Source organism: Dendrobates tinctorius, unplaced genomic scaffold, assembly GCF_039654945.1.
Source record: "Dendrobates tinctorius isolate UK_male_01 unplaced genomic scaffold, ASM3965494v1 ptg000039l, whole genome shotgun sequence".
In the NCBI taxonomy this organism is placed as follows: Eukaryota; Metazoa; Chordata; class Amphibia; order Anura; family Dendrobatidae; genus Dendrobates; species Dendrobates tinctorius.
In genome coordinates this window covers 17868048-17890717 of record NW_027361707.1, presented here as the reverse complement: position 1 = coordinate 17890717, position 22670 = coordinate 17868048, and the positions used below count along the sequence as shown (strand labels likewise).

At 49.5% G+C, this 22670-nt stretch overlaps 1 protein-coding gene across 3 annotated transcripts in view; it reads right to left on the bottom strand.

Moving 5' to 3' along the window:
* WFS1 (wolframin ER transmembrane glycoprotein) overlaps positions 1-22670 on the bottom strand; it is a 39267-nt gene that overhangs the window by 6711 nt on the left and 9886 nt on the right. For all 3 annotated transcript variants that reach the window (XM_073574514.1, XM_073574513.1, XM_073574515.1), the window contains 5 exons: positions 22147-22229; positions 13282-13426; positions 11847-12017; positions 10975-11055; positions 1345-1490 (listed from right to left, as the gene is read on the bottom strand). In XM_073574514.1, coding sequence (XP_073430615.1) covers positions 1345-1490; positions 10975-11055; positions 11847-12017; positions 13282-13426; positions 22147-22229 — 626 coding nt within the window. The remainder of the gene's footprint in view (positions 1-1344; positions 1491-10974; positions 11056-11846; positions 12018-13281; positions 13427-22146; positions 22230-22670) is intronic.

The following is a 22670-nucleotide window of genomic DNA, read 5'->3' as shown; positions in this document are numbered from 1 at the left end:
TCATCACCCCCATCATTGCATCATGGCTCTATAGTGCAGTATACTCATCACCCCCATCATTGCATCATGGCTCTATAGTGCAGTATACTCATCACCCCCATCATTGCATCATGGCTCTATAGTGCAGTATACTCATCACCCCCATCATTGCATCATGGCTCTATAGTGCAGTATACTCATCACCCCCATCATTGCATCATGGCTCTATAGTGCAGTATAATCATCACCCCATCATTGCATCATGGCTCTATAGTGCCGTATAATCATAATCAGCATTGCCATAGCCACAAACAACAAACACAGACAGACCCACACACCAGTGTTCAGGTTTTGTGATTTTGTAGGTGAAGCCACAGCAATTAGGGATAAGCTGACGATTCCTCCGATGACGCTGCACTGTAGGAAAGAGGCGGAGGGATTTGAGGGAGTCAGAGAGCCGCAGAGAACTACTGCGCATGCCCAAGATTCCCAGCCCCACAGTGTGAATAAATCATAAGCGACTGCGGGGCGGGATCTCTGGCCGCACGTCCACTCAGGCGCGATAAGGAAGACATCATGTGATGTCAGAGCACGGGCAGCGCTAACTGCGCATGCCCAAGAAAATATAGTACAGCGCAGGCGCCAGGATTTGAAATGAACGTTGAGGAGGCAGAGCAAAGACTGAAGGAGGAAATGACTGATGGATGTGAGGCGTCTGGCCGAGGGGGAAAGACCTGCACCCCGGTCAAACTTCAGGTATGTCTGACCAATTTTAAAAACGATTATTTCTGCGGTGGACGGGACGCTAAATAAAAGAGCCACCTTGACAGAATGTAGCATTAGTGCTGCATAAGGTGGCTTTTTTCACTTAAAAATGTATTTTTTTTTCTTTTTAAATAATTAAAATTTTTCCAAATTTCATATCACATTTTTTAAAAACCACCTAACCAACTGAAATTTTGAAATTTTGCAATTATCACACTGGTCAGAAAACTGAAACTTCCTATTCTGTAAGGATGACTTTTCAGTAGTCTCATTATCTTCACAGACAGAGTTATAATAATGTTAAATAACACAGAATAACCATTTACAATAATCACAGCTTACCTCATCCTACTCCCTTCAATTATTTTTATCCGAATTAGCGTATGGAGATTACAAAACTATAAATTGATTCTACTCAATTTGACTGACACGGTCTATTGCTGTTGATGTCCACATGCTGAACAAGGAGTCGTTGTCCAATATACTTTTATTATATAGCATCCCCCAACTAAAACCCTTCTATAATTACACATAATATTAATATAATTTAGGGAGACACGCGGCTTTTGAATGGACACTCTTGACATACGGCTGCGCTACCTTTTGTCGGAGAGGCAGCTCCTCTGGGCTCTTTCCTGCAAACTCATCATCTTCATTATCATCGAGGAACAAGTTTGATGGTACGATCCCCTTGGCGTATTTTTTTGTAATTTCCACAAAGTCATCCAAAGCAATATAGCTCTTAGCTGCGCAAAAAAGTAAAAGCATAAAAGTAACGTAAATAACAAAGAAATACATTACATGGCAAATGTAAAAATTCAGTTGTCTCCAACAGCCCCAGTCTCTTAATATAACGGTGGATGGAATATTCAGCAGTTCCCGTGGAGCCAATCTCCCGAGTTTAGCAGTTCCCGTGGAGCCAATCTCCCGAGTTTAGCAGTTCCCGTGGAGCCAATCTCCCGAGTTTAGCAGTTCCCGTGGAGCCAATCTCCCAAGTTTAGCAGTTCCCGTGGAGCCAATCTCCCAAGTTTAGCAGTTCCCGTGGAGCCAATCTCCCAAGTTTAGCAGTTCCCGTGGAGCCAATCTCCCAAGTTTAGCAGTTCCCGTGGAGCCAATCTCCCAAGTTTAGCAGTTCCCGTGGAGCCAATCTCCCAAGTTTAGCAGTTCCCGTGGAGCCAATCTCCCAAGTTTAGCAGTTCCCGTGGAGCCAATCTCCCAAGTTTAGCAGTTCCCGTGGAGCCAATCTCCCAAGTTTAGCAGTTCCCATGGAGCCAATATCCCAAGTTTAGTAGTACCCATGGAACCAATATCCAAAGTTTAGCAGGAAACCATGTTGCCAGTTTCCCCAAGGTTAGCAGTTCCCATGAAGCCAATAATCCCAAGTTTAGCAGTATCCATGGAGCCAATAATCCCAAGTTTAGCAGTATCCATGGAGCCAATAATCCTTAGTTTAGCAGGACCCATGGAGCCAATATCCCCACTTTTAGCAGCACCCTTGGAGCCAATATCCCACTTTTAGCAGGACCCATGGCCAGAATTAACCAAATTCCCACGAGTTGGAAGTTTCAAAGTTTAATCAAAGCCTGTAAGAGCACAATGGCTGTTCAAACCAAACAGGAGCTCAGTGCAGCCTTGGCGTAGCAAATCCGTTCAGTGCAACTTCTCATTGTGTTTTTTTTTAAATTTTTATATCTTTATCCATGCTTCCCCTAGTTTCGGTAAAACTACAACGGTTAACAATCAGGTAAGATAAGGGTCTACAAAGATGGAGAATAGGGTGTGAAGGCACACTAAAATATTTGGTCACACCAAGGGTGCACCGAGAATCTGTGCTTGTTTTGAACAGTCATTTTGTGCTGACAGACTTCTTTTAAAGATGTCTCCAAACATGTCTGTTTACAATAATTAAAATAGCTTAAGAGTTTGCTAATTAATAACACATAATATATAGCTGTGAGAAAAGGTACTGTTCCTCTGTTACCCCTCCTGGAAATTTATGAATATATTGAAAACTGGGAGTTAGCATTCTTCTTGTCAATGGATTATTACAGTTTGTGAACTGTCTGATTTGACCAGTCACCAGTAAAGCTGCATTTTCAAAGCCTGCTGATGCAGTTAAAATTACTTCCAATTACCTACACAGAAGCTGGTTGGCCGTCGATTAAAGGGAATTTGGCAGCAGCATTTATTTCACCAAGCTCTTGATATGCGCATGGAGCTCTTTTAAAGACAAGTCCAACAATACCTTTACATGGCCAGTCTGTTCCTCAGTTACTGAGAAATCAGCTTTTGAATGGATATGAAAATGAGGCTGAAGAGCTATGGTAGATCTGAAGCCTACGTCACTCCAACTCTATTCCCCTCCCAGCGCCATCTCTTCCTACATATAGATCTGCACAGTTCTTCAGCCAGAGCTCCACCCACGGATATTAATCAGTTAAAAGCTGCTGTCAATCTCTAGACAAAGGGATTTAACACATGCCAGCTGGAAGCACGTCATTCCGACCGTCCATTGGCGGCCCACAATCACGTGACAAGACCATTGATGGGTGGCTGAAATTATGTCTGCAGAAGACCACGGTGCCTGTCATTATAATACTCGTGTGTAAAAAAAAAAAATAAATGCCCGAATTACCGTATATACTTGTGTATAAGCAGAATTTTTCAGCAATTTTTTTTTTAACCCATGTTCTATGCAGGATTCCTAAAGGAACATGTGAAGAGTCTCATTATCTCCCGGTTTATTGTTCCTTTACGGGCAGTGAATATTTCCTGCGATACCTGCTGACCGGTTATCATTATGGTTGTGAATGAGCCTAATTTCATAATAACTTGTCTGTTTCATATTAACGTCTACAAATATTTGGCCGGATGGACTGATTTTTCTACTACAATTTCACATTTTCATTTGAACAGAGGAAGATCTAACTGGTTATGTTTTTTTTAATCGCATTTATCATGCTTAAAAAACAAAAAAAGAAACAAAGCTTTCAACTCTAATACATTAACTGGCAAAACGATTTCTCAGGCGAGTACAATTCGGATGACACAACACACATACATAGGTATATATTATATATAAAACAAAATTTTTATTTAAGTAGGTTGCAAAGAAAAAATAAAACGTATATATTATATAATAACTTGTGTTAAGGCTCATTTTTTTGAAGGACGAGCTCATGTTTTATTTTATAACCTTTCTGGGTGCAAACAACGTTTTGATCTCTTTTCATTAGCATTTTTGGGGGACAAAAAAAAAAAAAGAAAAAAAAAAAGCCCCCCACAAAGACGCAATTCTAGATTTTGATAGATATGACCTTCATGGACATAGTGACACCAAATACAGTATGACTTTTGTTATTAATAGGGGACCTGACAGCGGGTACATGCTGCTTGGTTCACGAAAGGGATAAAAAAACAAAACAAAACACACACAAACAACGAACCATCGGTATGGCATCCGATTTTTATGGATACATTACAATACGGGAGCTAAGATCCCGAACACCCCCTTATTCCAGCCCGGGCAAGGCTCCGCAGCATCAAACCACTCTTGCAACCGGTACCATCCTGCAAGAGAAACCCTGCTCCACCGCAGACGACCACCCCCGCTCCCGATATGCTACATACAAATAACAAGACGCACCCATATTTTCCTCCAAACTTTGGGAGGAAAAAAAAAAAAAAAAAAAAAAGGTGAGTCTTATAATCCAAAAAAAAAAAAAACAGGATTTTTGGGTTGCTTACCGTAAAATCTGTTTCTCAGAGCCTTCATTGGGGGACACAGAAACCATGGATGTATGCTGCTGCCACTAGGAGGCTGACACTATGTATAGAAAAAGGTTAGCTCCTCCTCAGCAGTATACACCCCACCGACCGGCACTAATTTCTTCAGTTAGTGAGAAAGCAGTAGGAGAAGTAACAAAACAGAACAGACAACTCAACTGTAATCAAACAACATAAGAACAGGAGTTGCAGAATATGGGAGGGTGCTGTGTGCCCCAATGAAGGCTCCAAGAAACAGATTTTACGGTAAGCAACCCAAAAATCCTGTTTTCTCTATCGCTTCATTGGGGGACACAGAAACCATGGGATGTCCCAAAGCAGTCCCTGGGGAGGGAAAAGCAAACTTCCATTAGGTCTGAGGACTCACCACCGCCGCCTGCAGGATCCCTCTGCCTAGGCTGGCGTCCGCCGAAGCGTAGGTGTGGACCTTGTAAAATTTGGCAAACGTGTGGATCGAAGACCAGGTTGCCGCTTTGCAGAGCTGCTGTGCAGAAGCTCTGTGGTGCACCGCCCAGGAGGCACCCACTGCCCGGGTAGAGTGAGCTCTAATTCCAGGAGGGGGCACTCGATGCTTGACCTGGTAGGCCTCCAAAATTGCCAATCTGATCCAGCGAGCAATGGTAGCCTTAGAGGCCGGCTGACCTTTCCGCGCTCCATCTGGAATGACGAAAAGAGAGTCTGTCTTCTGCAAAGGAGACACCCTAGCCAGGTAAACCTTCATCGCCCTGACCAGGTCTAGCTTGTTCAAGGAGCGCTCCAGAGGGTGGATTGGACCCGGACAAAAGGACGGGAGAACAATGTCCTCATTTAGGTGGAAAGTGGACACCAGTTTAGGAAGGAAGGAAGAGGCCGCAGGACCACCTTGTCCTGATGGAGCACCAAGAAAGGGGGGCGACAAGACAGGGCTGCCAATTCCGACACACGCCGAATTGAGGTGATGGCCACCAGAAAGGCTACTTTCCAAGAGAGAAGGGACAGGGAGACTTCCCTGAGGTTCAAAAGGAGACCGTTGAAGAGCCTCCAGAACCAGAGATTGAGATTCCATGGATCCACGGGAGCGCGGTACGGAGGTGCGGTATGAGCCACTCCCTGAAGAAAGGCTTTGACCTGCGGACGGGAGGCCGTCTTCTGAAAAAGAATGGAAAGCGCCGAAAATTGACCCTTCAAAGAGCTGAGGGCAAGGCCCGCATCTACGCCTGCCTGGAGGAACGCCAGGATAGAAGGGAGAGAAAAGGACATAGGCGAAACGTCATTGTCCTCACACGTACGATAATAAATTCTGGAAGACAATGGTTTTCTAGCCCGAATCATGGTGTGAATAACCCGATCTGAGAAACCTGACCGCTTCAGAACCTTGGTTTCAACAGCCACGCCGTTAAATTGAGCGGCAGAGAATTGGGGTGGCAGATTGGACCTTGAGACAGCAGATCTGCTCTGTCTGGGAGCTTCCAGGGGGCGTCCGCGAGAAGGTTGATGATGTCCTCGAACCAAGCTCTTCTGGGCCAATCCGGAGCGATGAGGATGACTGGTACCCCTTCCGCCTTAACCTTCTTCAACAGCTTGGGGAGAAGAGGAAGGGGAGGGAACAGATAGGGGAGCTTGAACTGTGACCAGGAAATGGTCAGAGCATCGACGTCCACTGCGAGAGGATCTCGGGCCCTGGATACGAACTGTGGGACCTTCCTGTTCAGTCGAGACGCTAGCAGGTCCACTTCCGGAGTTCCCCAACGACGGCAAAGCTGATGAAAGATGTCTGGATGCAAGGACCACTCTCCCACCGCAAGACCCTCGCGGCTGAGAAAATCGGCGGCCCAGTTGTCCACACCAGGAATATGCACTGCGGATATCGCTGGGACAGATACCTCTGTCCAGTGGAGAATTTTGGACACTTCCACTAGAGCTGAGGAGCTCCGCGTCCCCCTTGGTGGTTGACATATGCCACCGCTGTGGCATGGTCTGTCTGAATCCGGACCGGCAGACTCCTGAGAAGCCTTACCCAGTGAATGAGAGACAGATAAATCGCCCGTATCTCGAGGACATTGATCAGTAGAGTTGTCTCTTGAGACGACCACCGACCCTGAACCGTCTGATTGCGAAACACAGCTCCCCAGCCGAGAAGGCTGGCGTCCGTTGTCACAATCTGCCAGTGAATCGGAAGGAATGACCGGCCCAGGGAAATGAGAGGTCACGTCAGCCACCAATTGAGTGACTGTTTGACCCGGGACGAGAGGCGAATTGGATGATCCAGGGAGAGAACGGACCTGTTTCACCGAGACAGAATGGCCTGTTGAAGCGGTCTCGTGTGAAATTGAGCAAAGGGGATCACTTCGGTCGTCGCCACCATCTTTCCCCAAGACCTTCATGGCTGACTGGAAAGATGGAAGCTTCGGGCTCTGTAGCGATCGAACATCTCTTCGCAGCGAGATCAACTTCTCTTCCGGGAGAAAGACCCTCGTTCGATGGGTGTCGAACAATAAGCCTAGAAACACAAGGCATGGATTCGGAACGAGGCAGGACTTCTTGTTTACGAGCCACCCGAAACTGGACAGGGTGTCGAGAACGATGGTAAGGCTTTGGAGAGTCTGGTGAAAAGACGGAGCCTTGATTAGAATGTCGTCGAAGTACGGGAAGAGTACGAGACCTCTGATCCTCAACAGGGCCATCAACGCCGCCATGATCTTTGTAAACACTCTGTGCGCAGTGGCGAGACCGAATGGCAGAGCGACAAACTGGTAGGGGTCCTGATGAATAGCGAAGCGCAGGAATTTCTGATGCCCTGGAAAGATGGCGACATGCAGATAGGCATCCTGAATTTCTATTTAGCACATGAATTCCTGCGCCTCCATGGAAGCGATTACTGAGCGAAAGGACTTCATTCTGAAATGTCGCAAGCGGACCCTCTTGTTCAGCAGTTTGAGGTCCAGAATGGGCGAACTGCGCCGCTTTTTTCGGCACTACAAACAGGTTTGAGTAAAACCCTGTGAAACGCTCTGTTTCGGGAACGGGCACAATCACGCCGGAACTGAGAAGGGAGTCGATGGATGCAAAGAAGCCCGGAACTAAGGCAGGGTCTTTTGGAGCATGGGATTCGAAGAAGCGATCCCGGGGCCAAGAAACGAACTCTATCTTGTATCCTGAGGATACAACTTCCCTGACCCAAGCGTCTTCCACCGAGGAAAGCCAGACGTCTCTGAAGAAAAGGAGTCGGCCGCCCAGTTGAAAAGGTGCCTTGGGACTTTGTAGATAGTCATGCCGAGGTGGACCTTCCAGTCCTGGACCTGGAGGATCTGCCCTGGGAGGAGTGAGATCACCAGGCTGGAGTGGGTCTAAAGGAGACCTTCTTCCTATCCTGGCGTGCTTGCGGCGTTTGTTGGTTGGAAAAAGGTTCTGCCGCCGCGACGTGGCGGAAAGACCGAAAGGACCGAAACTGACGCCTTGGAGGAGGTCTACGAGGCTTGGACTGAGGGAGAAGAGAGCTTGTGTCCTCAGTGGCGTCCTTGATAATCTGGTCCAGCTCGGATCCGAAGAGACACGCACCCCGAAAGGGCAGGTTGGTAAGGGACTTTTTTGAAGACAAATCCCCCTGCCAAGCCTTGAGCTCCCCTGCATGGGAGATCTGGTTGGCTAGCTCGGCCAGTCGCTCTGGTTGGGCTCCATCAAGAATGCCTTGGCGGAGATCTTCCGCCCAAGTAGCTATGGCCTTTGCTACCCAAGTGGAGGCAAAGGCTGAACTGAGCACCGTCGCAGCCGCTTCGAATGCTGACTTTGCTAAGGACTCTATGATCCTGTCGTTAGAATCCTTCAAAGCTGCCACACCTGAAATCGGAAGGACTGTGCTGTTAGATAGTCTGGACACAGGAGTGTCTACAGAGGGAGAAGCCGACCAGTTGTTGGTGAGTTCTTGAGAGAATGGATAGAGCATGCCGAGGCGCTTTCCTCTTTGAAAGCGCCTGGCCGGATTTTCCCTTTCCCTGGTGAGGAGCTTGGCAAACTCAGAACGAGGAGCGAAAACTCTGGAAGGCGTGTCTGCCCGTCTGAACGAAACCTCCTGATCTGAGGGTCTCGCAGGGGAGTCTGAGATCTCGAAAGTATGGTTAATCACTGCAATGAGGTTCTGTACCGTAACCTTCATGTCTGCGGTATGGTCCGAATCCAGCTCTAAAATCTCCTCGGATGGTGCATCCGAGAACGCTTCACCTGACTGAGGAGGCGCGGGAAGGAGACTGCTGGGAAGGACTATGTGGTGAGATGGAGCGAGGGGAGGATTCCGGCCGGAGATCCTGCCTGGTTTTTTTGCGGCTCATGCTGGCTGGTTCAGATGGAACCTCTTGTGACCTGCTGGGTCCTGCAGAGGTGTCCAGGGGCAACATTTCAAGAACGGCCACTAGGGACTTAGACACCCTAGTGAGATCCGCCACTGATTGAGATAGTGAAGAAGCCCAGTCAGGAATGGGAGATTCGCTCTCGCATGGAACAATAGGGGGCTCCTGGGCGGCGGGCTGAATGGGGTTGCTGCAGTCAATGCAGAGGGGAGTGGACTGACCTGAGGAAAGTTTGCGTTTGCAAGAAGAGCATGCAAAGAACTTGACTAAGGTGCAAGTGGAAGCCGGAGAACGAGCACGATCAGGCTTAGAGTTAGACATAGTGAGGGAAGTGACTGAAGCAGTGCCGGAAGGTTGGGGGACAGGAGGCAGAGGAGGGTGTCAGTCTGCAGTTGCAGAGCTACTCACGGTCCGGCGCCCTGTGGATGCTTCCAGCGAGTGCTGCTGCACAGCTCGTCCATATGCAGTGGCCACAGAAGAGGCAACGGAGTCCAGCTGACAAGCTGGGGAAAATGGCGGCCCCCTGAAGTGAGCCCGGAGGAAAAAGCGCATGCTTCCTAGAGGCGACAGGGAGGAGGGCGGGACTAACTGCAGCCAAGGATGGGACCGCCCGCTGCTGATAGGCAGGCTAGGGGGCTGAGCGCCGCCTCCGGAGCGCTGACGTGGAGGGAGAGGGCAGGCGTAGAACGGGCGGGAGAGACGCCCGCCTAAGGGAAAAGGCGGGGGGGCGTAGCCGCGACGCCGGACAAGGCCCCAATTGAAGCCGGGGCCTGGATTAGATGCGGAGGCCAGCGGGGAGCGCGGGGCGGCGACGCTGCACAGCCGCGCGATCGCTTCACTATGGATCTATGCCCGCCGCCCGGCTGCTGAGCTGAACCAGGATCTGCCGCCCGGCTGCTGGTGCTGGAATAAGATAAGTGCAGCCGGGGAGAGGGGAGGGGGGCATGGGGGAGCCGTGATACCTGGGGAAATGCCACTCAGGGCGCCCGCTCCACAAGGTACCCGAGCATGCGGTGTGGCTGCCCAAATGAAAAGGGCTAGGTGCGGCACTCCGGGGTCCCATACTTACCCTCTACCTGAGGCTCTCTGTCTTTTTCCATAGAAGGATGTCCGCGTCTCTTCCAGACCGACAGGCTCTGGTGGGCGAGTTGGTGGGAGACGGGGGCGAGGACCAGCTGGATTGCCTGACACGCATCTGTGCTCGGGGCTCTTGGTCCTGCCGTGGAGAGCTATGAGGATACGGGGTGGCAGTACAAGCTGTACTCATAGTCTCTTTGTGGGAGTACAGATGTGACTATTCACTCTGCATCCCTCCGGAACCTGAAAAGGAAACGACGCACACTGAGGTAGATATGGGTCTAATGAAAGACCCGTGTCCACCTCCTACTGACACTAAGCTAAACTGAAGAAATTAGTGCCGGTCGGTGGGGTGTAAAGTATACTGCGGAGGAGGAGCTAACCTTTTTCTATACATAGTGGCAGCCTCCTAGTGGCAGCAGCATACACCCATGGTTTCTGTGTCCCCCAATGAAGCGATAGAGAATTACCGTTTGTAAGGATGGGGGTCAAAAAAAAAAAAAAAAAAATGCAGATTCAGTTATTCCCTATTAGAGCTAGATATTCAGCAGTGGATCTAATCTAAACCAAGCTTTCTAGAAGCGTTCCTATTAGGTATTGATCACAGAGACTTCCGTAACCATCACTTTATTCGTTTTAGCAAAGCAGAGGGAGACTGTCACTCAAGATGCAGGGAGGGAGAGAAGCCTCTGGGACCCAACCTGTCTGACTAGTCTGTGCGGCTCAGTCCCTGGCAGATTTAAAGTATGAATTTCTCTAAGGACGCAGCGTTTCAGAGTCATACAAATCTGGATGAAAACATTATATTTTACTTTTATTTAAACATTGCAATCAGTGATTGACAGAGGCATTTTAATAGTTAAACTGCAGCAATCTGAGCACAGCTCAGGTCACTGCTGTTCGTTACTGGAAAATGCTAGCTATGCATCACAGGTATGATGCATGCTCCACTTCTGAGCCCGCTCCATACACAGGCACCTAACATATGTCGCACGTCGGGAAGGAGTTAATGAAAAACGTGCCGATACCAGGCAGCAATACTCACATTCACAGCTAACCAAGCGTTCCAGTACCCGACGCTCCTTCTGGGCGGCTTTTGGGATGGGTCCAGGCTGTTGCTCTCCATCTGCAAGACCAAAAGCAAATGAGAAATCATAAGTAACAGACGCCGATCAATGCAACGTTCATCTACTAATAGACCTGGGGACTTCGGATAAAAAATGTCTAACTGTTAAGTGGGTTTGAAATATGGTCTTCTAATGATGATCATGCTGGGAATTGTAGTACGTCCATTTTACAATCCTGTTCTACTAATGCTTAAATAAAAAGTCCAGGGAGTAAGTCATTGACCTCGGATGTGTCCCAGGTAAAATTGGGCGCCACAATACAGATGAATACTGCATGTGGGCACAGTATCCGGTGGCTCTCTGCACCGCCACCCCAATCATAAGTCACAGGACGCGCCAGGCTAGATAACGGCAGTCACTAGAATCCAGAGTTGGGCAACAGTCAACATAGGCTTCCAGACATAAGGAAAAGACGAAAACTCAGCTATACTCACTCTCCCAGATCCAGTGCAGCCTTCTCACCGCTGCCCGAGGTTTTGGTGACATACCTACAGAGCACATTACCGCTGCAGCCATCACTGGGCTCAGTAGCTTGTGTCCCCATGGAGCTCAGTGATTGGCTGCAATTCCAATGTCAGCCTGTCAACAAAGACCAGTGCTGCCGCAATAGTTTTGATTCGTTTCTTACCCCCTCGCAGTGGTCTAAATTTATTTACCCTGACACCAGCATAAGTCATCTCAGTCCTCTCTAAAATGCCGCCCATGCTCCACACATCCGCCACGTCAGTAAGGCAGGGAATATCTGTCCACACCACTTCATTAAAGAGTTAAGTCTTTTTTTTTTTCTGACCTTCAGCATTAACCTGGCCAACGTTCTCCAGCAGCTCAGACACAGAAAGCTGCTTCTTCTTCTTAGGGTTCAGCCTCCAGTACATCACCAGGGCGGCCTTTCTGACGGCCCTCTCCAGATCCGTCTCCGTGGAGAGTTTATTCACCTCGCTCTCATTCTCATTTGTGATTCCTGGAAAATAGAATTGGCGATGGTGAAATATTATGGCAGTGGCCCGTGTCCTACAGAGAGTAACAAATGTCCTGCTTCCTACCTTTGCGAGTAGGAAGAGCTGGCAGAAATGGAGAATTACCATATATACTTGCGTATAAGCCGAGATTTTCAGCCCATTTTTTTGGTCTGAAAGTCCCCCTCTCGGCTTATACGCGAGTCATACGCCAGGAGGTCGGCGGGGGATGGGGGAGCGGTGGTATCACATTATACTTACCCCCCTGGCACCTCTCTACAGCCCCTCCGCTTCTCCCACGGTCTCAGACTCATTGCTTCAGCGTTCACGTGGTACTGCTCATTAAAGTCATGAATATGCGCATATTCATGATTTTAATGAGCGGTACCACGTGAACGCTGAAGGCAGGAGCCTGAGACCGTGGGAGAAGCAGGGCCGCAGAGACCGCGCCAGCAGGGGGTGAGTATATGGAATATTCACCTGTCCCCGGTCCACCACTGCGCGCCGCTCTGTCCTCTGTGTCTTCTGGCTGTGATGTTCAGGTGAGAGGGCGCGGTGACGTAGCCTGAACGTCACTGACAGAGCAGCAGCGGTGGACCGGGGACAGGTGAATATTTTAGGTGCTGGGGCCCTGAGCCAGCGGGGACACCGGCACCTGTCCCCCATAGCGTGCCGGTGTCCCCGCCTGCACCTGACCCCCAGCGATAAGAGGCGAGTATGTCATTTTTTTTTTTTTGCAGCAGCAGCAGCGTTAGCAGCATATGGAGCATTTTATGGGGGCATAATCTATGGAGCATCTTATAGGGCCATAACCTTCATGGAGCAACATAAGGGGCATATTCTATGGAGCTTCTTATGGGGGCATTATTAACCTTTGAGCAGCATTATATGGGGTGTATTTTGTATGGAGTATCTTATGGGGCAAACATGAACTGTATGGGGCATTATATGGGGCTCCTGATTCAATATGAATATTCAAGAACATTTAACCTACTGATGTCTCAATTAATTTTACTTTTATTGGTATCTATTTTTATTTTTGAAATTTACCAGTAGCTGCTGCAGCTTCCACCCTAGGCTTATACACGAGTCAATAGGTTTTCCCAGTTTTTTTGTGGCAAAATTAGGGGTCGGCTTATACACGAGTATGTATGGTAAATTGCTCCCTGCAAATCTGTCAGCAGATAAAACATATGTAATATATGTATTTCTTTTCTCATTTTTCTCCTCACAAGGTCCATATGAGCTCAGCTGGTAGCAGCCACTCACCTCTTCTGTCTGCCAAGCATCTCCGCAGAAGCTTCACCGCGTCCCTTCGCCCTTGCTTTGCGGCCTGGATAAGCCAATCCACGGCAGCACAACTGTTCACTTCTTCGTCCTGCTCTTCAGCAAGCTTCAAGTAGTATTTTCCTAGCTGAAATAAATTGAAAATTAACTAATTATCTAGCAATTGAAAGGATAATTTACGTTGCGAACGCTGTGCTTTTTTGTAAAATTTTGACACCATTATGACAAAAAAAAAAAAAGCACCATCTACAGTTTTGAAAATGGTGCAAAAATGTTGATATTGCAGGAAAAAAAAAAAAGTAATGTGTGAATACAGACTAATAGAATCAAGATGACCAAAATGAACAATTCCTCAGCTGTAAAACTCTATTAGAAACAATGGGGCCAAAGTTCCTCATTAATATCCATCAGCTTACAGCTATGGTCCATTACTCGCATATTCGCACACACCTGGCCCACCCAACGGGGAGAGGACTCATCTCTAGGAACAAAGATCCTTCCCTCTCCCCCAATCTGATGTCAGGTGTGAAGAGTAGGGACATGCTCATTTTAGGTTAACCCTACTAAATCTGTTCTGATCACATGTGGACTCCTAAACATGAGGCACATATAAACGTATAACATCCAACAAATAGATAAAAGTCTATTGTCACAAAATGGAGAGAGACACACAAAATCACTTTTGTACTGGGTGTAAAACCACCATAATAGGGGTCCCGTTTAATGTTTGGTATAGTCCTGGTCGCCACTATACAGGTTTAGGACAACATTTATAAGACCACAGGTTTTAGAATTTCAATGACGATGCACCTTATAGTAATGTGATGGTTCTAGTCAAGGTCATCATGAGGGACATGAAATGTGACTTGTTTGACTTACGACATACAAGAAGGACTGAAGGAAGTGGTGAGAGGAACCCGAGACGGTCACAGACGTGCTGTGGCATTAACAAGCCGTGCTGGTAGGAGTCACCAGAGGACAAGTGTCATATGTAAGATGGGTCTGAACACCGGGTTGGAAACATTATAAAGGTTAATAATATCGCCAGAAATTGGTTTATGGGAAAGACTTTCAGCAGTAAAGTTTTGTAGATTTAGTTGCGAAAGCAGATCCCACCCTTTATGTTAAGGACATAACATTTTTCACTACAAAGTCATTCCCTGGCATTAAAATTAACTAAATCCCAGTGAATTTCACCAGACACAAACTACCTCCTTACTCCATATCAGGGATCTTCTTGTTAGCTCGGGAGAAAGTGTTAACAAGGACAAGGCAGCTGATATTTTCATGCTGAGTAAATCAAGGCACACGGGGAAACATGGATTTTTGTGAGTACTCACCGTAAAATCCTTTTCTCCGAGACGCTCATTGGGGGACACAGAGACTGTGGGTGTGTGCTTCTGCCGTCTGGAGGCCGACACTAAGTGTACAAAAAAAGAGTTAGCTCCTCCTCCGCCGCATACACCCTCGCCCCTAGGCCGGGCGTAACTCAGTTTAGTGCATAAGCAGTAGGAGAACGCGCCTTAAACTCAGGCAAGAAACTATATGTCTGAAAAAGGGGGCCACCCTAAACCTTGTACAAGGATTTGTATAACTCAAAATAAGTAAATGCCAACTGGCTGATAGGGTGGGTGCTGTGTCCCCCAATGAGCGTCTCGGAGAAAAGGATTTTACGGTGAGTACTCACAAAAATCCATGTTTCTCCTTCGTCTCATTGGGGGACACAGAGACTGTGGGACGTTCTAAAGCAGTCCTCTGGGCGGGATCTTAGCTCACCCAATCCATGCTAATTTGCGCCCCTGATTAGAGGTGCGCAACTGCTGCCTGGAGAATCTTTCTTCCCAGGCTTGCATCCGAGGATGCCTGGGTATGTACGTTATAATGTTTGACAAACGTATGCAAACTGGACCAGGTAGCTGCTTTGCATACCTGCTCCACTGAAGCCTGGTGTCGCAGTGCCCATGAGGCACCCACTGCCCGTGCCGAGTGAGCCTTGATCCCTGCCGGAACCGGCGTGCCACTGATTTGATAAGCTTCTTGGACCGTCAGGCGAACCCATCTGGCCAAAGTCGCTCTGGACGCAGCGAGCCCCTTCCGCCGCCCCTCTGGAACCACGAATAGAGAGTCTGTCTGGCGGAATGGCGCTGTCCTTGTCACATACCTTCTAAGAGCTCTTACCAGATCCAGGGTGTGCAAAGCCTTCTCTACCCTGTGCACCGGTGCCGGGCAAAACGAGGGTAAGACAATGTCTTCGTTGATATGAAATGCAGACACAACCTTCGGCAAGAAGGGAGGAGCTGGCCTTAAAACTACCTTATCTTTATAAAAGGTCAGGAACGGCGGTTTACAAGATAAGGCCGCCAATTCCGAAACCCGCCTAATAGACGTTATAGCTACTAGAAAAACGACCTTTCTGGACAGGTAAGGTAAGGAGACCTCTTGCAATGGTTCGAAAGGAGCCTCCTGAAGGGCCCTGAGCACCAAGTTCAGGTCCCATGATTCCGTCGGCGCCTTATAGGGGGGTACTAAATGTGCGACCCCTTGCATAAACGTCCTAACCTGCCAGACGGAAGCGACTTTTCGTTGGAAAAGCACCGACAGGGCCGAGATTTGCGTTCTGAGCGAACTCGGAGCCAACCCTGCGTCCAGCCCTGCCTGTAGAAAAGCCAGTACGTTGGGGATCGAAAAAACCAGAGGAGCCACTTCACGATCCCTACACCAACGGAAAAAAAACTTCCCAAGTTCGATGATATACTCTCGCCGAGGAAGGCTTTCGGGCACTCACCATCGTGGCCGCCACATCGCGCCTGAATCCTGCCTGTGTTAACAGCCAAGATTCAATGGCCACGCCGTCAAACACAGGGCCCCTAAGTTCGGATGGCAGATCGGCCCCTGGGACAGTAAGTCCGGCCGATCTGGAAGACGCCAGGGTACGTCCACCACTAGTTGGACCAGATCTGCATACCAGGCCCGCCGGGGCCAGTCTGGGGCCAGCAGAATTGCTGGAACCTTCTCTCTCCTTATTTTCCTGATAACTCTTGGAAGCAGCGGCAGCGGGGGGAACAAGTACGGGAGACGAAACTGGCTCCACGGGAGCACCAGAGCGTCTGCTGCGATTGCCTGCGGATCGAGGGATCGAGCGACAAACCTTTGTACTTTGGCATTCTCTCTGGATGCCATAAGGTCCACGTCTGGTGTCCCCCACCGTTGGCAGATCTGCTGAAAGATCTCGGGGTGCAGGGACCATTCCCCTGCCGCGACCCCGTCGGCTGAGAAAATCTGCCGCCCAGTTTTCGACTCCTGGAATGTGCACCGCTGAAATTACCACGCGGTTCTTCTCTGCCCAACGCAGTACCAGTCCGACCTCGCGCATGGCTGCCTGGCTGCGCGTGCCCCCTTGATGGTTGACATATGCTACTGCTGTAGCATTGTCCGACTGGATGCGCACCGGCCGGTGTCTCAGGAAACACTGGAAATGTTGCAGGGCCAATCGTATTGCCCGTATCTCCAGAATGTTGATCGGGAGAACTATCTCCTGAACGGACCACCGCCCCTGGGCTATGTGACTCTGGAAAACTGCTCCCCAACCTTGCAGGCTTGCATCGGTCGTCACCACCAACCATTGTTCCGGGGGAAAGGGTTTCCCCTGGACCAGAGACGAGTCGCGAGTCCACCACCGGAGTGAACCTCGTACCAGCGGAGACAACTTGCACCGATGACTGAGAGACAGCAGCCTCCGGTCCCATGCTGTCAAGAGCGCATGCTGAAGCGGACGGAGATGGAACTGGGCAAACGGGATTGCTTCCATCGCCGCCACCATTCTGCCCAACACACTCATGCCGTACCGGATGGATCTGGTGCCCGGCTGTAGAAGGTTCCGTACCCCTTGCTTGATTTTTTGCGCCTTGTCCTGAGGGAGGATCACCAGCCCCCGGGAGGTGTCGAAAATCATGCCTAGGAACACGATTCTTTGGGCTGGAACCAAGGACGACTTGCTCCGATTGATCAACCAGCCCAGACGGGCCAGGGTATCCAGAGTGATACTGACATTGTCCTGGCACTCCTGAAACGACGGCCCCTTTACCAAAAGGTCGTCCAGGTAAGGTAACACCGTTATGCCCCGTGCATGCAGGATGGCCATAACCACCGCCATTATCTTTGTAAAGACTCTGGGGGCAGTGGCTAAGCCGAAGGGCAGAGCCACAAATTGGAAATGACGTCCTCCGATCGCAAATCGCAGGAACCTCTGGTGTGGGGGAAATATCGGAATATGCAGATATGCATCCTGCACATCGATCGAGGCCAGGAATTCCCCTGGATCCATGGCTGCAATGACCGAGCGGAGGGACTCCATCCGGAATCGCCTGACCCTGATGAATCTGTTCAGGATCTTTAGATCCAGTACTGGCCTCACAGTCCCGTCTTTTTTGGGGACCGAAAACAGATTGGAGTAAAACCCCTGCGACTCTTCGCCCTGCGGCACTGGGGCGATGACCCCTTTGCGCTGTAGCGTCATTATAGCCTGTAACAAACTCTCCGCCTGCGAATCTGTCTTGGAAAGTCGGGAACGGAAGAATCGCTGTGGTGGCCGTCCGACAAACTCTATCTTGTACCCGGACGATATTAGTTCTGCCACCCAAGTGTCGCGTGTCACTGCGACCCAAACGTGGCTGAACCCTAGTAGGCGTCCGCCCACTCTGTCGTCCGTAGGTACGGAGCGCCTCCAGTCATTTAGCTGGAGGTTTTTGGGACCTGGCCCCCCTCGCTCTGGGCAAACGGCCTCGGCCTCTACCCAGCGGATTGGCCCTGTAAGAGGCTTGCTTTTCCCTACTCTGGCCATCGTTTGCGGAGGAGTATGCCCTGGCCGAAGTCCCCCCCAGGGGCTACGAAAGGGTCGAAAACGCCTCTGCGTTTGCCTGAATGCCGGGCAACTTCTCTGCTGCGGGAGGAAACTACTTCTCCCCCCTGTGGCTTCTGAGATAAGCTTGTCCAGCTTCTCACCGAACAGCCGATTGCCCTGAAAAGGCAATGAGGTTAAGGATTTTTTAGAGATAGAATCCGCTTTCCACAGCCTCAGCCATAATGCACGCCTAATGGCGATCGCATTCGCTGCCGCCACAGCCGAACACTCGGCCGCGTCCAGTGAGGCGCTGACAAGATAATCACTCGCTCCTGATATCTGATTTGCCACCTCCAAGACCTCCGCGGGCAGATCCCTGTCTTGGAGGGCCTTATACAGAGCGTCCCCCCACGAAACCATGGCTTTAGCCACCCAAGTTGCCGCAAAGGAGGGGGCCAGAGCCGACCCTGCTGCCTCATATACCGAGCGGGCAAGCCCGTCCATGAGGCGATCAGTTGGGTCCTTTATAGAAGAAACACTGGGTATCGACAATAGCGATCTTGATGCTAAACGTGATACCGGTGGGTCCACTACTGGCGACTCTACCCAACCCTTATGGAGCTCAGGAGGAAACGGATACTTTGCTTGCAGCGCTTTTTGCATTGCAAAACGCTTATCCGGGTGTTCTCTATGTTTCTGGACTAGCTCCTCAAACTCCGGATGCGTGGCAAACCTTCTATGTGGTCGCCTGGATTTCTTGAAAGAGACCTTGTGACCTGAGGCTGTGGGCACATCGTCCTCGATCTCTAATGTCTGGTTGACTGCCTCAATGAGACTGTCCACCGAGTCCTGGAACCCCAGGCTTTCTAGATTCCAGGCCTCCTCCTCCTCTCCTTCATCCTGATCGCTCCCTGAGCTCAGCGACGGGGAACGGGATGCCCTAATACCCGCCGCCGAAGCCCCGGAGGGCCCGGCCGACGGGGAACGAGCCCTTTTGATATGAGCTTGCCTGGTACTGGAGCGACCTCTAATGGTTGGAGGGTCCTGAGACGAGGACGAGCTCTCTTCCGCTGGCAGACCACCATCCTTGTTCCTGCCCGGGCCTTGAAGGGATTCAATTGCCCTTGTAAGGGACAGCATAGAATGCGATAAGGACACCGCCCATTCCGGGGGGTCCTGACCCCTGGGTTCAGAAACAGTGGGGGGCTCCTGGGCGCGCTCCGACTCGCAGGCTTCACAATATTTACCCGCCTGTGCCTTTGGCAGCCTGACCCCACAGGACACGCAAACCGCGTAAAGGAAAGAGTGAGCTTTCCCTTTGGCAGACATACTTGCACAGGCTGAAGGCAGGGTAGAAGGAGGAGGAGGGTAACCCCTTCCCTGACAACCAGTGCGGTTCTCCAAACGGAGTTACACTCACCCACCGGCAGGGTCCCACTCCTGTTTGAAGTACCCCGGGAAGCTCCGGATGCGTGGACGCGAGGTGGTAGGGCGGAAGTCTCCTCTCCGGGACCTGTGCGCCCGCCGTTTTCCACCCCTTGACCTCCAGGCCTCCTGCTCCTATACAGCGCGTCTCCCCGACGTCAGTGGGCGGGACTTCCGGCTACCACCGGAAGTCGGCGCGCGGCCTCGCGCGATAGTCACGGACCTCCTCCTGCAGCGGGGCCGCGGCCGCCGGCGGGCTTCCGGCCGCACTCCGGTACACGCGGTGTGCGGCGTCCGGTTGCAACGCCACTCTGGCTACCGTTACTCACCGGGGCAAACTTGCGGTGCGCTCCAGGAGCGGATCCCCCAAATATTAAAGGTGAGCAGGGCCATCCGCCGTGGGCTCCATCCCCGGCAGGGGGGGGGGGGGGGGGGGGGGGGGGACTTCTGGTACCGGTTTCTTCCCCCTGTACTCGCCACGTCCACAAACTAGATCGGCTCACCTGCGCCTCCAATTCAGCCCCTGGACTCACTACCAAGGGGTGGAAGGGGCCTCCATACATTGTTGTTGTAGGAGAGGAACAACGTGGAGGCTGACCCCTGGTTCTGCTCACACGTGCTCGCCTGATGAAGTTATGGGGAAACCGAATCCTCTTATCAGGACGCGTTGCCCCTCTTTTAAAAAATAGTTGTCTGGCAAAAAGTCCCAGATGTGTCCCTCGGTGCGGGAGAGGACACGTGGAGGGTTACTCACACGTGGTCGCCCGTTGATGATTTGGGGAGATCGGATCCTCTCTATAGGATCCGTCGCCCCTGTCTTATCTTCATAGAAAAAAAGGGAAAAAAAAAAAATCTAGTCTGGAGCTCCAGACTGCGTGTGCCTCCATCAGACACTAAGCAAAAACTGAGTTACGCCCGGCCTAGGGGCGAGGGTGTATGCGGCGGAGGAGGAGCTAACTCTTTTTTTGTACACTTAGTGTCGGCCTCCAGACGGCAGAAGCACACACCCACAGTCTCTGTGTCCCCCAATGAGACGAAGGAGAAATTTTTTTTTTTTTTTAAAAATGCAGAGGTTGCCCATAGCGAGAAGCCAGCTGTGCCCCATATATTATTGCTACGTGCAATGTAGCCGGCTCATGATGAAAACACCAGAACGGAGTAATGTAACACACCCGACTCGTAAAAAAGGTAATACAACCTACACAGAAGGTGGCGGCACTCTCTGATCAGGTTTGGGCCTTGTGCACATGTGGTTACAGAGCTGTGTGTGTGTGTATATATATATATTTATTAGGGTGACCGCAAAAAAATCGATGTCGGAATTTTGTCCGTCTGGACCCCACAAAACGATTCCCCTTTCCAGATATTGAGAGCGCCAAAATTTGAGCTCGATCAAACGACGTTAACCCGTGTCGCTCGTCGCTCAAAGTTTGAAAAAATCCAAATTGAGGTATTTTAAGATTTAGGTATTTTGCATAGTCTGTTAGACTATAAAGAATGTGACAACAACATTGCAGAAATAGCCCTGACCAAATTTTCGAACCATTTGTGGTATTTGAATGCAGAGTTGGTGGGATTATCGTTTTTTGATCCCACCATTACAGACGATGAAAAGTTGTTAATGGCTAATAAATTGCTCAGTAGCACAGATGAACCATCAGAGCACGCTAGAGTTGTAAATCCAAAAGTTAGGAAAGAAAAATTAAAAGAGGTAGGAAGTAACCGACTTTAACGACCTTCTGACAAAAGATGAACAAAAGCAATATGTCCTGCAAGTTGTAAGCAAATGCCGAGCATTATATTCTGACGTTTCAAAAACTACTTTAACAAAAGCTCTAGAATAGATTAGATAACTATGTAAAATTATCAACTCATGTAGGTTAGCGTGCTCTGATGGTTCATCTGTGCTACTGAGCAATTTATTAGCCATTAACAACTTTTCATTGTCTGTAATGGTGGGATCAAAAAACGATAATCCCACCAACTCTGCATTCAAATACCACAAATGGTTCGAAAATTTGGTCAGGGCTATTTCTGCAATGTTGTTGTCACATTCTTTATAGTCTAACAGACTATGCAAAATACCTAAATCTTAAAATACCTCAATTTGGATTTTTTTCAAACTTTGAGCGACACGGGTTAACGTCGTTTGATCGAGCTCAAATTTTGGCTCTCTCAATATCTGGAAAGGGGAATCGTTTTGTGGGGTCCAGACGAACAAGATTCCGACATTTTTTCCCCCCCATATGAGATCCGGTCATCCTAATATATATTCTCCTAAGATGAAGGCTCTGTACATGTGGCCCATGGATCATCATCATACAGGCCCCAGAAAACCTTACTACCCTGAAGGCCTGACCTTTGGATAAAGCGTGAGATGCCGACTTTTTACACTCATCTTCAGGAATTAGAGGAGCCAATTTGACCATGCTCTCTGTTCCGTGTGTCGGGGTTTTCGGGTCATGTGCCATATACACAGTGTATGACCATCAGACAGGGCCGGTTTTATGTAGTGAATCGTTCGGGGCGGCACAGAATAATCTGGCTCCAGTTATTACAGTCCCACAGGCTTTTGTTGTTACCTCGCTCTGGGCTTTCGATTCCCCAGCTTTGGCTTTTTCCAGCAGCTCCTGAAAAGTCACTTCATGATCCTCGTTCATGGTTTCTGCAACAGAAAAAAAAAAAAAAAACCCAAACTATTATATTTGCATTTTATAAGTTTTTGTTTTGCTTTCAACTTAAAAAAAATGAGAACTTCAGTAACCAGTGTGTCGTACTGCAGAGGGGATGAATCCAGCGGGTGCCCAGATATCACCCGTCAAGACGCTCATGGTTAAGTTGTAAATTCCCTACACTGTTCTGAAATGGAACCTTTATGAGATTATATATACTGTTTTTTTTGCCTAAAATATAAAGGAAATGTGCCATTTTTAACTTTATGAGAAATGGAAAGCGGTCTTAGGAGCGCAGGAAAGAGACTCAGACAAGAGATGGGTTTAAACCACAACGCGTTTCGACGGAGGATAAGTATTCATCAGGTGGAAAAACTTCCACCCGAGGAAGACGGATGCTCCATCAAAACGCATTGTGATTTAAACCCCTCTCT